At 40.9% G+C, this 18,258-nt stretch overlaps 1 protein-coding gene across 1 annotated transcript in view; it reads right to left on the minus strand.

Moving 5' to 3' along the window:
• hfm1 (helicase for meiosis 1) overlaps positions 1-9,208 on the minus strand; it is a 116,193-nt gene extending 106,985 nt beyond the window's left edge. Inside the window, exons 1-3 of the mRNA XM_078219215.1 lie at positions 9,175-9,208; positions 4,458-4,791; positions 3,171-3,406 (exon numbers count right to left, since the gene is read on the minus strand). Coding sequence (XP_078075341.1) covers positions 3,171-3,406; positions 4,458-4,791; positions 9,175-9,190 — 586 coding nt within the window. The 5' untranslated portion in view covers positions 9,191-9,208. The remainder of the gene's footprint in view (positions 1-3,170; positions 3,407-4,457; positions 4,792-9,174) is intronic.
• Positions 9,209-18,258: the final 9,050 nt, after the last annotated feature.

Consider the following 18,258-nt stretch of genomic DNA (forward strand, 5'->3'; position numbering starts at 1 on the left):
GCCCCTATCTGTGACAGAGACTGTAGATTGTGCGTTAGACTCCTTTTTTAGCATGGAAGCAAGTCATTCTTGACTCCAAGGGACTGCTAAGAAGAGAAGACTTGATTGAAAATACCAGAAGTTATTAAACCTCTATAATTTCATATCCTTCTGTGGAATTTGGTAGCAAGGTCAGCATTTGTTATTCATCTTCGCCTCAAGAAGGTGGTGGTAAGCTACCTTGTTGAACACTGCATTCCATCTGGTCTAGGTACACTTAACAGTTTAATTCGGAAAGGAGTTCCAGGTATTTAACCTATGATTCCTAACACAGGAACATAGGAATTAGGAGCGAGAATAGGCAATTCAGCCCTTTGAGCCCGTTCCGTCATTCTATAAGATTATGGCTTTTTTAAATTAATTCGTGGGACATGGGCGTCACTGGCTGGCCAGCATTTATTGCCCATCCCGAGGTCCCCTTGTTCAGAGGGTAGATGAGAGTCAACCACATTGCTGTGGCTCTGGAGTCACACGTAGGTCAGACCAGGTAAGATTTCCATCCAGACCAGGCTGACCTCCATCTCATCCGAACTCCACTTCCCTGCCTTTTCTCCATAGCCCTTTAGCCCGCTTTCGATCAAATATTCATCCATCTCTTTCTTGAATCCATTGATTGATTCTGCATCCACTGCTCTCTGGGGCAGTGAGTTCCATAGATTCACAACGTTCTGTGAGAAGTCGCTTCTCCTTATCTCTGTCTTGAACCTCCCCCCTCTTACTCTACAACTATGACCTCTTGTCCTAGACTGTTCGAGGAGGAGAAACATTTGGTTAGCATTTACTTTATCAATCCCGTTGAGTATTTTATATACCTCAATTAAAACCCCTCCTCATTCTTCTGTACTCCAGCGAATAAAAGACCCAACCGCTCCTCATACAACAGCCCCTTCAAACTTTGAATCAATCTAGTGAACATTTCACTCCATCTTCATTTTTTTATATAACTCATGAATTGCAAAATTTTTAAAATTTTCAATTGCATCAAGCATACACTCACAATGTAACACAATCATATATCAATTCATATACATGATGACTATGAATGTAATTCAATGGTATTCATTGTATGTGATGTGCTTTAGGCCCCAAGAAAGTAAGATATTACATAAATGCATGTTCACGGTTTTATTAGTTTGACTCATATTTATTATAGTGCATCTATCAAGCGCTATGTTATAAATCAAGTGCTGGAACAAGTAATGAATACCCAACTCCATTTTTAATCTTGCACATAACTAGGAAGATCAAAGTACAGAAATAACAGTTGTAAAAAAGACTGTATACTGATATTTGCCAATCATTATTGGCAAATATTATATTATAGAATGGATATTATTAAACTAGAAAGAGTGCAGAAGAGATTTACTAGGATGTTACTGGGACTTGATGGTTTGAGTTATAAGGAGAGCTGGATAGACTGGGACTTTTTTTTCTGGAGTGTAGAAGGCTGAGGCGCGATCTTATAAAGGTCTATAAAATAATGAGGGGCACAGATCAGCTAGATAGTCAATATCTTTTCCCAAATGTAGGGGAGTCTAAAACTAGAGGGCATAGGTTTAAGGTGAGAGGGGAAAGATACAAAAAGGTCCAGAGGGGCAATTTTTCACGCAGAGGGTCGTGAGTGTCTGGAACAAGCTGCCAGAGGTAGTAGGAGAGGCGTACAATTTTGTCTTTTCAAAAGCGTTTAGAGTTACATGGGTAAGATGGGTATGGAGGGATATGGGCCAAGTGCGGGCAATTGGGACTAACTTAAGGGTTTAAAAAAAAAGGGCGGCATGGACAAGTTGGGCCGAAGGGCCCGTTTCCATGCTGTAAATCTCTATTATTATGGAATACTTTATTAACTTTTGCAAAACAACATTTTGTGTTGTTTAAGTGCGATTTATGTTGATATTTTTGGAATGAATTAGCTGTTGATGCAACATTACCTCAAACAATTCACTGACCTCTCAAATGTCAGTTCAGTTTCCCGTATCACTTCAAACTGTCCTGCCACTTGGTATTTGTCTTGAACCCCCTCCACCTCCATCGACAAGCTAAAATCACATTTCCTTCTGTTCCTACTTCACACCAGTACGAATGGAATTTCCTCTTAGTCCTGCTCTTTCAATGCCAGGAAGCACTGCTCAACAGGATTATCCTTGCATTGTCACTGAGAAGGAATTATCCCCACAGCACATCTTGCTAGTGCAACAAGCAAAATTAAACAAAACTGGCTGGGGCAAAACATGAAAAGGCCGGAAAAACTGAGGTTTAAAAATTGCATACATTCTATTGAGGTAGTGTGAAAACAAAAATTTAAGGAAAATGGGGCAGTCCATCACTGAATCCCCATGGAAATGTTTCCTCCTTCATGTCCAGCAGGAATTGTAGACATCTGCCAGCCACCAGCCAACACCACCCCCCCCCCCCCGCCGACCTCCTCCTCCCCTAGACCCAAGGAAGCAGACAATTTCTCCATCTTCTTATTTGGTGACCCCAGGGGGCTACCAGGAGAGGTAGATTAGCATACTCAGCGGCAGAGACATCAAGCTTGTTAGTACTAATGTTTTAAGAGAGGAAGCCTAATAATGAGCATATTTCAAATTGTTTGCTTCTAGAAGACCCAAAGTCTAATAATAACCTCTTGTCCAAATATGCCAAAGAAACGTTGAAGCAGGTTGTCCTTTGAATTATCTCTCATCCTCTGTAAAGCACTGCAATGGGTGTAACATTACAATATTGAATTTTGTTGGGCAGCATCAAGAATCTAACCCAGAGACCACTCTGCACACTAAACTAATCACTGTCAGTGTGACTAAGGGATGGGGTGGGGGGGGGGGGGTTCTAGGTTAGCAGGCAGAATCCTGCTGCCATCATCCGGTGGAAGAGGGAAATCCAGCCTTGGACTCATTTGACTTGAAAATGGAATATGAAAAAGAACAAAATGAAGTTTAAAAGATATTAAATTCAAGAGAAATGGTTAATCTAATGCACTATTTAGTTAAATGAAGAAGGACTGGCAGAATTTCAGCCTCTAAATACAGTTATATGTTTCTCCGACGTTACATCATTTTTGTTGATGTCCTCACAATAATTCATAAAGGATAGTAAACTCGTCCAATTATAGCTGCTATAATAATATCTCTTACCTTTTACATTAAGTGCTTGTGGCATCATTGGAAGTACGTATGCTTTCTTCAGAGACTGAGTGTCCTTCTGCTGTTTCTGTTTGGTATGGTCTGTTTCTCCATATTCACTGTGTTCCTCAACAACATTTCCAAAATCATACTTTTCCTCTTGTAACAGGGAGTTCTCGAGAAAAGGTGGGCAGCTAACAATTGTTAAATTATTTGCTGCTTTGGCAGGCATTGGCATTTTAAATAATCTATAGGAAGAGAGAAAATTCATCCGTGTCATGTACTTCAGATCTTAGTCATGCCTCTACCAATCCGAATCCACTTGCCAATCCCTTCTCATATAAAGTTGTTGTTTCCCCTGCCATCCTGCAACACCATGTCTATGCACGCACACACATACCGCTCATCCAAATGGAATCGAGTTTCCCAACCCCACTCCCTGGTAATAAATGGAACCACAGACTCTCCATTTCAGGGACATAAGGACTGAGTCTTGTTTTAAATATTTTATTGCTGGTTTCTTTCCCTCTCATTGAAAGCTCCTTGATGGGATAGAGTTTTGTGGCGATCAAATGCACTCTGGGACGTTGCCCAAGTAGTCATTTTACTTTGACAGTAAGATTTCATAGTGAGGCATGGTATTTTAACAGTAGGAACATCACACGTGTTTCTGTTCTTAACACAGTTGCATATGGGAACAATATCAGCAGGAATAAAATGAGCTTTCCCCTACCTAACCCAGAGGCATTCACATCAATTGTAGTGCTCATATCACTGCCCAATTGAGGTCAGCTTACTTTACACACCTGGGATCCACATGAAGGAGATTCAAAGTTTATTTATTAGTGTCACAAGTAGGCTTACATTAACACTGCAATGAAGCGACTGTGAAAATCTCCTAATCACCGCTCCTGCACCTGTTCAGGTACACCGAGGTAGAATTTAGCATGGCCAATGCACCTGACCTGTAGGAAACTGAAGAGATTGGATTTCCCACCCGTTCGTTGAAGTCAATGGAAAGGAAAAAAATAGGGTGAGATACAAACTGCTCGGCTGCTCTGACCTCGTCATCTGGGTTCCATTAAAATTACATCACTTCCTCATCTCTTAATTATCACCTTGACTGACCAAAATATTTATTTGGGCATTTCCTCAAAACTAAGCTTGCTAGTAATAAGTCAGGACTCTACTGATGTACATTTTGCTAATTTGATTGCAGAGTTGCACAATCATTGTTAAGTCTTGCTGCAGAAAAACACAAGGAGCTAGCTCTGCATAATACAAAATGGAGAAGATTACCTTTTCTTGAACAAAGGGTTAGCACTTTCATCCTTCTCCTCAGCGTTATGATGTGAAGTACTAAGCCAATTCAAATTATCAAATGTCGCTTCATGCTGATGTCTGCAGTGACCTTTACTGTTGTCATTTAACAGGATAGTTGAAGGAATAGAATTGTCGTTTCTGAACCCAAGCTGAGATTGATCTTTTAGGGAGTTATTTAACCCTATTTCAAATGTCTTACGTTTGATCGGGGTATGCATATATTGGCAATCAAAAACCATTTGTGACTGGCATTCATTTTCAGTTTTCTTCTTTAAAGGAGGAACAAATCTCTTCTGTGACTGATGGATGCCTGCAAAAATAAAACAAAAACAAAGTAACATGTACAGTCTGACATGGTAAATACGAAATCTGAATCAACAAGCTTTTATTGAATAAACAATAGAAAATGCTCTTAGTAAGATAAAAAAAAATTTTGATGAATACACACAGTTTTGATGCCAGTGCAATGAGGTTGCCTTTAATCCATACAAAAAGATTAAACAACAAACAAGCGTGAGCAGTTCAGACACTTTCTATATACTATTATGATTCAGGTCCAAGCTTTAGCTGTTAACTCAAATTATCATTCTCTCAGTGCAATACAAGTCGAGTTCATAATAGCTTTTAGATATGTGAAAAATTAAATTTTTCAGGGTTATGAGAGGGCAGGGGATTGACATTCAGTGGAATGCTTTTTCAGAAAGCTGGTGCAGGCTCCATAGGCCTGATGGTCCTTTCCTACATTGTAAAAATCTGCAACTCTTTTTTTTGTGAAACATACAAAGTACCTGTCTTTAACAATGATTCAATTCTAAAACAAAACATCTTCAGTACACTAGATTTATTCCTTAATGTCTTTCCCAAAAGTAAACATTGTCACTAAGTGTGTTGATGAAGGTAGGGCAGTTGATGTCATATACATGGATTTTAGTAAGGCGTTTGATAAGGTCCCCCATGGTTGGCTTATGATGAAAGTAAGGAGGTGTGGGATAGAGGGAAAGTTGGCCGATTGGATAGGTAACTGGCTGTCTGATCGAAGACAGAGGGTGGTGGTGGATGGAAAATTTTCGGACTGGAGGCAGGTTGCTAGCGGAGTGCCACAGGGATCAGTGCTTGGTCCTCTGCTCTTTGTGATTTTTATTAATGACTTAGAGGAGGGGGCTGAAGGGTGGATCAGTAAATTTGCTGATGACACCAAGATTGGTGGAGTAGTGGATGAGGTGGAGGGCTGTTGTAGGCTGCAAAGAGACATAGATAGGATGCAAAGCTGGGCTGAAAAATGGCAAATGGAGTTTAACCCTGATAAATGTGAGGTGATTCATTTTGGTAGGACTAATTTAAATGTGGATTACAGGGTCAAAGGTAGGGTTCTGAAGACTGTGGAGGAACAGAGAGATCTTGGGATCCATATCCACAGTTCTCTAAAGGTTGCCACTCAAGTGGATAGAGCTGTGAAGAAGGCCTATAGTGTGTTAGCTTTTATTAACAGGGGGTTGGAGTTTAAGAGCCATGGGGTTATGCTGCAACTGTACAGGACCTTGGTGCGACCACATTTGGAATATTGTGTGCAGTTCTGGTCACCTCACTATAAGAAGAATGTGGAAGCGCTGGAAAGAGTGCAGAGGAGATTTACCAGGATGCTGCCTGATTTGGAGGGTAGGTCTTATGAGGAAAGGTTGAGGGAGCTAGGGCTGTTCTCTCTGGGGCGGAGGAGGCTGAGGGTAGACTTAATAGAGGTTTATAAAATGATGAAGGGGATAGATAGAGTGAACTTTCAAAGACTATTTCCTCGGGTGGATGGAGCTATTACAAGGGGGCATAACTATAGGGTTCATGGTGTGAGATATAGGAAGGATATCAGAGGTAGGTTCTTTACGCAGAGAGTGGTTGGGGTGTGGAATGGACTGCCTGCAGTGATAGTGGAGTCAGACACTTTAAGAACATTTAAGCGATTATTGGATAGGCACATGGAGTACACAGGATGATAGGGAGTGGGATAGCTTGATCTTGGTTTCAGATAAAGCTCGGCACAACATCGTGGGCCGAAGGGCCTGTTCTGTGCTGTATTGTTCTATGTTCTAACTGTTTCCTTCTTTATCAACTTGATATATTTTGAACTTAAACATTTTACCTGTAAAGCAGGTGGAACATATGTAGAAAATAACTCCAAAATTGAATAGCAATAAGGTATGATAGAAAGAACAGACAAGTTAAACCATAATAGGAAAAGACAGTGATTTACAAGTACATTGGCAAAATAAAACTGGTGTGTGTCAGGCTATACTCCTGAATTTTCTTCTACATTTTCATCATACCTATGTATTACAGGAAAGATTCTATAGGTATAGATTGCAATACTGAGTATGCAGACTAGCTTGCCTTATTCACAGCATGATGCAATTTCCTGGTCAAGAAAAAAGCCAGCATTTTTCAATCTGCAATGGTGGCCAGCATAAACTTCCTAAAGTTCCTAGGGCTCCTAAAAGTAGTCAAATAAGTCCCTCATTAATTCTGATTTTCTAGCTACTTTCTCACTTGCTGAAACACTTGTCCATTTGAGCAAGTTCTATAGTGTGTGCACTGCCTGGCCTGTTGGAGTAAACTTATAAAATGTTAATATCCCTGTGTAATTATTAGTTATAAAGTTTTATTTCTAATGTTATTGATGTTGCTGTTTGGCTTTGATGTTTTGTATTTGCATAATCTTTCCAGTTGCTACTTGAAACAACCAAAATGAACGAGCTAGAAATTATTTTGGGACTTCCAAAGGTACTCCTAAATTTGGAGGAGGAAAAGCAGTTCTTGAAGGGACAAGAAATGCAAGTGCGCAGTAATTTAGGCATCATGCACACATTTGTCTGATCTCAGGATGTGTATTTATTGGCCCAGACACTGCTACTTGGTAAGGTCAGAGGAGACCTGTTTGGTACCTTCACTTCACAAAATAGGTCTTCACAAATGTATGTTGTTCTTTGGGAAGTCAATGTGACGACTACTTGGACCAGAGAAATGTACTCATGGGTATGTAGTAAACTTCTTGGATCCTTCCAACCTATCAACCATATTTACTAGATATCAAACTAGTAAATCAGCTGTCCACTGATACATTAAATAGAGGACCTAGGTCAAAATAGATTCATTACTTTTCCTGTGGAAAGCAGGCATTAGGTCCATAAGGAACACAATATTTCCCAAACTCCAGAGACTGAATTCTCCCCAAAAAATTCTAAGTGCTGAATTCATGGGAAAATTGGAGTAATTCACGCTGGTTTTATCAGTGGGAGTTCACACTAGAATCTCCCACACTCTGTGCAATGCAGAGGTCACCAGTGTGAATATCATTAAATTTCAGGGGGTGGGACCTATTCCCACCCGGGAGGCTGAAACCAGCAGGCCTTTGCGCATGCGCAGTGGCCCTGAACTATCAACCCCCATTTGCTGCCCAGCTCGATCGCTGGCCAGCCCCGCGACCACTGCAGTGCTGCCCCCGAACCCCCCCAAGGTTTGATCGCAGCTCCTAGCGACCATTCCCGGCCCCCACCCATAGCTGGCCTCCCTCCTGCCCCCAGAAATCCCAATGCAGAGTGGCAGCGGGAGCCCCATCCTGACTGATCGCCCCCTGGGCCACTCCCCTAGGCCCCACCCCAATATGTCTTGCGCTCCCCCCCCCCCCCCCCCCCGGCAGTGCCCGATGCCTGACAGGCAATGCCAAGGTGCCAACTGGGCATGGGTACTTTGCCCCTAGGGCAGTGCCATGGGGCATAGGCTGCCACTGCCAGAGTGCCCATGCCCAGGAGGCATAACTACCCAGCCGCCCAACTCCCTGAGGGGCCCCGATTGCCCCAACCCTTCACTCTAATGGGGTCAAGCCACTAGTTCCCTGAAAGTGGGAAGCTACTGTAATCTTTGCTGGAGTGAAACACTCTGGCGGGGTGGGGGAGGCTAGCGAGTCCGGAGAATTCAGTCCCAGGCCCACTCATAGTATTTAAATAATAGTTAAAGTTACATTTAAATGCTAATGCCGCCTCCCCGCCGATTTCCGGCATGGAGCAGACCGCGTCGGAAATCCAGCGCTGGGAGACGCGAGCGCTCGTGGGAACCCTGCAAATCGCCCCCCAGCGTGATTCTCCCGGCCCGCGGTGCTAAAATGATTGGAGAGTATCATAGATAAAACACATCAATCATGCAGAGAATTGAGCTTGCCCACCATCTTTTGAATGTCAAAGCCTACTGCTGTTCCCTGAAGAGATTGTCTTTATGTTGCAAAAAGGGTACCCTTCTTTGCACCACCCCATGAAATAACAGGTACACATTGTCAGGCATTAAACAAGAGAGTCGAATGCTGAACCACTTCAACATTTTAGCACACAATCCAGTTTGTTCTTCCCAAATGGATTTTGTTTCACTTCATTTAGAAATTCTATAAAGGTTGAAACAGTATTATTTCCCAACTAGCAACCACTTACTTTAAATGCACACATCCCTTAAATCAACTAGCCAGATGTTATGCAGGCCTGCAGCAAGCTACCAGTGCACAGCCAAAACTATGCTGCAAGCTTATGTCAATTTTTCAAATTAGCTGATCGTGCAAAATTAGGCAGCCATTTCAATGTGCTATAAGCAAGATTGATGAAGCAATCAGGTATTTGCAGCACAGATTTTGCTGGGATTGCAAAAATTGAGGCTCACATACAGATACTGTCACCCATGGAACTTTAACCCATGAATTGGAACAGGAAAGAAAATCTGTTTGCCTGGAAAAATTCAACATACAGGACAAATTTACATTCCCTGAATTTACCACTGTGTGCAATAGTAAAAACAGAAACCTAACACAATAACACCCATTTTTCAAAGAGGTGGCAGCACATCATTACATATGGATTACATTACCATATGGACAAGTGGCTACTCATAAAAGCAAATGAAGGGTCAGGATTGCTTTGCTGAGCAATGAGCACATCCCTCATATTACTGGTGAGAACCACGGTACTCCAACTCCACGTAGCAGTTTGCTATGTAGATGTTTTACTCATTCACAAGGAGCTTTTGGGAAGTGTTTGAATATTAAAAACGGAGGTAGTTGATATCATCTTAATTCCAGCATTCTGTAATTTTCTTCGATTTTACAGGATCCCAGAAACATCAGTTGAATTATAATAAACTAATTATCAATGCATGTCATTGAGTCTGAGAATCAGGGAAACCATAGATTAAAATGATAATTAAGCCATAGTCTATGAATTTTGCATGCTGTTTGAAAAGTCCTTGGCTGATTGACAACGTTAAGGCCATGATTTGGCTATCAAGTGACAGGCTGTCACTACAGAACATTATAAAAGGTTAGAAAAACGTACCTAGGAAAAGTGCTGTGTTTCCTCCAGAAAGCACAAATGTGATTGATCTTCTAAGAGTTTAGCCGCAGGAAATAAAATGTAGTCTATGCTGACCGCAAATATTATAAAATATGAGGTTTGTGTTGTTTCAAGAATAGAGGCAAAAGTATCTAAAGGCAGTCCTACTCTGATTTTCTAGCTACTTGGGGCCATTAAAAACTAGGGGCAGAGTTTAGTTCATTTTAACAAGCTCGCTATTAGTTCTGTTAACTGGAAAATGAATGTAGAAAACTTAGAAGACCTGGATCATATTTGTGAAAAAATGTATGCAAGTAATGTAATATTAGCAATGAGAAACTGATGGGAGATTCCTGACGCTGTTTAAAGTCAAAATAAAATGATAAATCAGACAGAAATAGAAATCCATATAAGGAAAATACAGTAAATATAAATCTGAAATAAGAACTGTAAACATTGAAAATGCACAAGAGGTTTGGCAGCATCTGTAAAAAGAAATTAGAAAAGATAGTCTAACACTTCAGTAGACACTGTCAGAATGTTCTGATGCGATGTCTTCACCTGAAACATTAAATACTTTTTTTGATGCACTGACAGACCTAATGTATATTTATAACATTTTCTGTTCTGATTTTGAAGTTATATCAATCTGATTGCATCTTTACAAACAAGAAGATAAAGAGGTCAACAACTTGCAGCATTTACAATGAAAATACTTTAAAGATGAAAGCATTCCTTTATGTTGCACTTGTATTTGTACTTCAAATCTTCAATATCTATCAATGTATCCACAACACCAACTTCTGCTTACATTGCTCCTTTAACATAATAAAATATCCCAAGGCACTTCACAGAAATGCTATCAAACAAAATCTGACACTGAGGCACATTAAGTGACATTAGGGCAGATAAGCAAAAGCTTGGTCAAAGAGGTGGATTCAACGAAGCATCATAAAGGAGGAAAGTGCATTACAGACGTGTAGAAGTTCAGGAAGAGGGCTTAGGGTTCTGACTGTTGAGAGGATAGGCATCAATGATGGAGAAATAAAAAAATCAGGGACAGGCAAGAGGCCAGAATCGGGGAAGCGCAGGTAACCTGGAGCATTGTACGGTTGGGGGTGGTTACAAAGTTAGAAAGCGGGAGGCCACAGAGGGATTTGAAAGCAAGATTGAGACTTTTAAAATCTAGGCAAGATTTAATTGGGAGTTGATGTAAGTACGGGAGCACAGGAATGATTGGTGGGTGGAAGTTAGAAACATGGAAAATAGGAGTAGGCCATTCAGCTCTTCGAGCCTGCTCCGCCATTCAATATGATCATGACTGATCTTTATCTCAACACCATACTCTCACACTCTCCCCATAACCCTCGAAATCTTTAGAATCAAGAAATCTATTTCCTTCTTAAATATATTCAGTGACCTGGTCTCCAAAGCCATATCTGGTAGAGAATTCCACGGGTTCGCCCCCCCTCTGAGTTAAGAAATTTCTCTTCATCTCTTTCCTTGATGGCCGACCCCATATCCTGAGATTGTGACCACTTGTTCTAGATACCCTTTTTCCCCCCCACAGGCAGAGGAAACAACAACTCTGCATCCAGTTTGTCCAGTTCTGTCAGAATTTTATGTTTCAATTAGATCCTCTCTTATTCTTCTAAATTCCAGTGAATACAGGCCCAGTTGACCCAATCTCTCCTCACACAGCGATGAAACCTGTTACAAGTCCAACATTCTCTCTGGTGCATGGAAGTTGGGTTAGCTCCCTCCAGAATCAAACTGATATTTGAATTGTTGGGATGCACGACTTATTCACTTTCTGTTCAAAATTGGTCAAAGATTGTGAGATTATTTGATTTGATTTGATTTATTATTGTCACATGTATTAACGTACAGTGAAAAGTATTGTTTCTTGCGCGCTATAGAAAGCATACCATTCATAGAGAAGGAAACGAGAGAGTGCAGAATGTAGTGTTACAGTCACAGCTAGGGTGTAGAGAAAGATCGACTTAATGCAAGATAAGTCCATTCAAAAGTCTGACAGCAGCAGAGAAGAAGCTGTTCTTGAGTCGGTTGGTTCCTGACCTCAGACTTTTGTATCCTTTTCCCAAATGAAGAAGGTGGAAGAGAGAATGTCCGGGGTGCGTGTGGTCCTTAATTATGTTGGCTGCTTTGCCAAGGGAAGTGTAGACAGAGTCAATGGATGGGAGGCTGGTTTGCGTGATGGATTGGGCTACATTCACGACCTTTTGTTAATAGCTATGTTCAAATATTAATAAGTGAAATAGGAAAAAAATGTATAACATTTCTTAACAAAAACTGTATTTCTATTTATGTAAGTAAAAAACATGAAGGTGGTTTGAAATGTTAAAATAATACATTCTACCTGAAGATTTTAGTCTTTCTAGTTCTTTTTGCAATTCCTGAGCAGCTGGTATTTCAGAAATTGGTGGAGCTGGACCAATCTGCCAACTTGTCTTTTCTTGATTGATAGGTTTCCTGTCACAGTATTAGCAGAACATATGTTTTTTAGTTTCTGTCAAATATGTGACTTTCCAAAAAATAAAATATTGTCTCTATCTATTTTACCAGAAATAAAAGAGAAATTAGATTAACATATATGATTAAGTTGCAGCGAGACATAGATAGAATGCAAGACTGGGCGGAGAAGTGGCAGATGGACTTCAACCCGGATAAGTGTGTAGTGATCCATTTTGGCAGATCCAATGGGATGAAGCAGCAGTATAATATGAAGGGTACCATTCTTAGCAGTGTAGAGGATCAGAAGGACCTTGGGGTCCGGGTCCATAGGACTCTTAAATCGGCCTCGCAGGTGGAGGATGCGGTCAAGAAGGCGTACGGCGTACTAGCCTTCATTAATCGAGGGATTGAGTTTAGGAGTCGGGAGATAATGCTGCAGCTTTATAGGACCCTGGTTAGACCCCACTTGGAGTACTGCGCGCAGTTCTGGTCACCTCATTACAGGAAAGATGTTGAAGCCATTGAAAGGGTGCAGAGGAGATTTACAAGGATGTTGCCTGGATTGGGGGGCATGCCTTATGAGGATAGGTTGAGGGAGCTTGGTCTCTTCTCCCTGGAGAGACGAAGGATGAGAGGTGACCTGATAGAGGTTTACAAGATGTTGAGAGGTCTGGATAGGGTAGACTCTCAGAGGCTATTTCCAAGGGCTGAAATGGTTGCTACGAGAGGACACAGGTTTAAGGTGCTGGGGGGTAGGTACAGAGGAGATGTCAGGGGTAAGTTTTTCACTCAGAGGGTGGTGGGTGAGTGGAATCGGCTGACGTCGGTGGTGGTGGAGGCAAACTCGTTGGGGTCTTTTAAGAGACTTCTGGATGAGTACATGGGATTTAATGGGATTGAGGGCTATAGATAGGCCTAGAGGTAGGGATATGATCAGCGCAACTTGTGGGCCGAAGGGCCTGTTTGTGCTGTGGCTTTCTATGTTCCATGATTGTAGTAGCCACTTAAATATTTCTTGAACTCTATTTGATTTAAAGTTTAAAGTTTATTTATTAGTGTCACAAGTAGGCTTACATTAACACTGCAATGAAGTTATTGTGAAAATGCCCTAGTCGCCACACTCCAGCGCCTGTTCGGGTACATGGAAGGAAAATTTAGCATGGCCAATGCACCTAACCTGCACGTCTTTCAGACCGTGGGAGAAACCGGAGCACCCAGAGGAAACCCACGCAGACACGGGGAGAACGTGCAGACTCCACACAGTGACCAAGGCCGGGAATCGAACCCGGACCCCTTGCACTGTGAGGCAGCAGTGCCTCATCATGTACCAGAGCTTTTCGGCACCTAAATAATGTTAATTGTAAACCTACACAGATTTCCTTACAATAAAGACTCTCTATATATACTTACATTTTAAAAATTATTTCATTCATTGCACACATCTTCAAAAAGTTAAAGTAGAAAGGGGTGAAGGTCCCTTTAGATAAGCATATAGATATGCTGATTGTTATTTCTAAAATATTTAAAATGGAACAAAATCCTTTAAAATGGGTCTCTGTATTGTAAATTGCTCTTTTCTCTATCCCATTCTTTGTTGTAAGTGTGGGGGCAATGCTGCAAACCCTCCTCCTGTGTTTCGAAACAGGTGTGTGCAAATAAACTAACTCTTTGAGTTCACCCTATCTCAAGTTTGATATGAGGTTATGAATAGAAAAATGGATCACAATAAAAACAAAGAGTTGGGAAATATGTCGCCACTTATAAAGAGGGAAACAAATCAAAACACCTTTCTGTCCTATAACCGCTCCAAGACATCCTTGACCCTAGCACCATAGAGGCAATATACAATCCTGGAGTCTTGTTTGCAACCGCAGAAACGCCTATCAATTCCCCTTACAATTGAATCCCCTATAACTATTGCATTTCCACAATTTTTACTCCTCCCCCGTGCAGCAGAGCCAACCGTGATACAATGAATTTGGCTTTTGCTACTTCCATCTGCAGCCAATCCCCTCAACAGTGTCCAAAGTGTATCTGTTTTGCAGGGAAACAGCCGCAGGAGCTTTCTGCACTGCTTGCCTAGTCCTCTTTCTCTGCCTGGTGGTCACCCAGTCCCTTCCTGCCTGTGGTATGATCACCTCTCCAAATGTGCTACCCACGCTACTCTCTGTCTCACATACTCTCCACAGTATCCCCAGTTGCCGCTCCAGTTCTGAAACCCAGACTTCCAGGAGCTGCAGCTGGAGACACTACCTGCACACTTGCTGGCTCTGGGCACTGGAAATGTTTCCAGCTTCCCACATAGAGCACAAGGAGCACACCTTACTCTGGGGCCCTTCTTTCCTGGTCTTCATTACTACACAACGTAGTCCTTACAAACTATAAATCACAAAAACACTTACCTGACTGACCTTACCCACTACTTCTCAATCAGCTCTCTCTCTTGTAGCCTCTACTGCTCCGGGAGGGCAAGACCACTATCTGAAATTTTACAAGTTAGAAAGCCAAAAGAAAGCACCTCTTTCCCCTCAACACCCAATTCCTATTGTGCTCACAATTCCCAAAAGAACACACACTTACCCTGGCTGTGTCTTACTCAGGATGTGCTCTCTCTCACTGCTCATGCGCAAGGCTCATTCAGCACTTATTGACTCTCCCACTTTGTTCTCATTTTCAAGCCATCTACCAGTCTGCTACAGTAACAAAGTCCTTTCTCAGTTAATACATCTACCTTTTGATTTTCATACTCCTGAATTAAATAGTTTATCACCTTCACCACTTTTACAGTCACTGATGCCATCATGATTTGGTGAGACTCAAGCCTTTACCATTGATAATTCCTTCAAAACAAATTTGATTATGAAATTGATTCTCAACCTAATCATAAATTTCTCCCAAAAATCATATTTTCATCTAGATCAGTCAAATCTCACCTTGGAATTCTCAGCTTCAGCCAAAAAAAATCTCAGTACTGACGCATGCTTATATGACACATTCTTGTATTCAAATTGCAACCTGGCTCAATGGATAGTATTGTATTGGCCAAAACTTCACTGATTTTTAACATTTTTTTAAAGTTACAAAGTCAATGCTCAGAGTGGACCAGGCGGACCCGATTCCATCTCCTTACATGTTCCAAAAACCAAATGTGCAATGGTGTGGAATGACTTACTCGTGGCTCAATTGCTTCATTAGCCAATGATGTCTTTGGAAGCGTCTACAATTGGACTGCCAAAGTGCCTGCCTGATTCAACCAGTAGGCCCTTTTACTATGCAAACAAAGGAGAGCTATATTGTTGAAGTTTCTGTGGATAAGATGTTAAAGAGACCCTCCCTACCTGTATTTGTAGGCCAACTGAACAATATGAATACCCTGGGATTATTTGAAAGCAATCCATGTATGAAACTGCCCATGCTTTTCAGTATGCTGAGTCTTGAAACACTAATACATGTACAATAGTTATAAGAAAATTAGGTATACTGTATAATGTGAATGACTGTCCTGCATTGAAACTGAACGTTTGGATCAGAAGTTTATTTGAATAAGTGTCATTTTTAAACATCTCTATTTAGATTGCTCTGATTTACCAGGTATTTTGAAAATCTGCTTTAAGTTAACTTCAATGCACTGCGGTAGCAATTGTACTGCAATATCCAACGTTTATTATGGAAGGAATTCTGCCCGACTCTTTCACAAAAAATGCCTGTAAAGATTAATCAGCATAAAAGTGTTTGCCTCGGCAGCAATTGCAGTGTCTGAAGCAGCCGGAGAGATTTATTATTGAATGCCAGTCCTTCGCCACACTGGGATCATGTTTCAACTTAATGTGATAGGAATAAGTACAACGAGGCTCCTGAAGTGCACCATCATCTGGAAATTAAGTTGCGCCAAAAGTGACAAAACAGACTTGTCCCACCTGATTTAATTTTAGTACTCTGAATATTAGGGATGGGTCTTAAAAAATGAAGGTTTTCAGGCAATTCTTAATCAGCCCATCTGTGAACTGTTTGCCTCAAATGCTTCGTTTGTCACAATCTGCCTTTTCACCGTACTGAGCCTACTCATGCCATTTTTTAATGAACCTCACTGCAACAGCAATCAATAAATGCATTTTCAGCATATACCGATTATTGATTTTAATGACCCGCAGCTATTATTAGCTGTTCACTAATTTGGTGAGGTGAAACGGCAGAACAGTGCAAAAGTCCTAGGAAATTATATGTGACATAAGTAACTGACTAACTGATGACACAATTTCCTTTGGACTTCCGTGCGGCACCCTCAAATTCAACATTTTAATGGTGCAAGTCTCCAAGAAATTCTATTTGTCACACACCATTAAAAAACACTCCTATTCTCTTCTAGTCAACCCTCATCTCATCTACTGCAGCAGCTTTATATTTTACCTCAGAAGAAATATGTAGAAAATTAAGTGAGTTTACAAATATGTGTTTATTATTTTAGACCTTGGACCTAGCAGGTTAATCAATCTAGGAAAAGGTTCTGTATGTTTTTTGATGATTATTTTCAATGAATGTACATTTTTGACCACTAATTCAGCCTCAAAAGTATCAATATAGACCTGCTGACCTCCTTTCTATTAAATATGATATTGTCAATCAATATTTCTCTATTTGTGCACAGAGATTTATCTGAAAAATAAAATGCTTTCCGCAGTAGTTGAAAAACTTACATTTACATAGTGTTTGATCAAGTCTCTCAGAAATATGTCAAAGTACTTCATATACCATGAATTATTTAGAACTGGAATGAAGTTGGTTATGTGAGCAAATATGGCATAACAAAATGATCAAATAGCTGTTAGAGGATTGGGGTGGGGGGAAAGGTACACATTCAGGAGATGAAGCAAAGATATTAAAGGTTAGTGGAATACATTCCAATGATAGAGGCATACAGAAATGTGGAGCAGCCTCCTTCCAATAACAGAAACTAGTTTGGTTAATAACTTCCCACTTCCATTCGATTACATCATAACACAACTCAAATTTTCCTGAGTTATAAAAATAGGCATTAAAATTAATGTGTGTCAGTTGAAAACACCAGGAGTAGAATACACTGTCGGCAGAAAAGAGATATGATCAGTTGTGATCTCCATTCACAGTGCTAATTTGACTGGCTTTCTGAGTTGTCTGGTCAACGTCAATTTCAGGAGTATTTTTCAGTTTCACTACAGGCTATCATGTATTTTCTGTTTCTACAGAAACTTAACTGAACATGTCATAACAACTGAAGCAAGCCAAGTTCAAAGTAATTTGAATCTTTTTTTTGACAGGTTTGATCTATAGGCAGTGTATGCCAAGATAAAGCACCTTTATATAGTAAAACATGGAATAACATACGCTTTCTCTGATGAAGGCTTTTCAAAAAACAAAGCATCCAAGGGTAGCAAACAATCCTCTTCAAACTCGAGCATCTTGCAAGTGCGACCACTTTCCTTTAACTAACAACACAAGCAAGAGTTACCAATATTCAATTAAATAATCATGTAAAAAAGAGAAATACTGCAATTCCACAACAGAGGAGAAATTGCTTGATGATTAATCTGTCCTTTCCATTTTCAAATGTTGATGGGGCTGCATTTCCAGAATCATAAAATCCCTACATTGCAGGAGGAGGCCATTTGGCCCATCAAGTCTGCACCAACCACAATCCCACCCAGGCCAGATTCCCGTAACCCCACATATTTACCCTTCTAATCTCCCAGACACTAGGGTCAATTTAGCACGGCCAATCAACCTAACCTGCACATCTTTGGACTGTGGGAGGAAACCAAAGCACCCGGAGGAAATCCATGTAGACACGGGGAGAATGTGCAAACTCCACACAGATAGTGACCCGGAATTGAACCCGGGTCCTTGGCGCTGTGAGGCAGTAGTGCTAACCACTGTGCAGCCCCAATTTCTATTTATTTCATATTTCCTGCATT

The sequence above is a fragment of the Mustelus asterias genome, chromosome 8 (assembly GCF_964213995.1).
Source record: "Mustelus asterias chromosome 8, sMusAst1.hap1.1, whole genome shotgun sequence".
Taxonomy (NCBI): domain Eukaryota; kingdom Metazoa; phylum Chordata; class Chondrichthyes; order Carcharhiniformes; family Triakidae; genus Mustelus; species Mustelus asterias.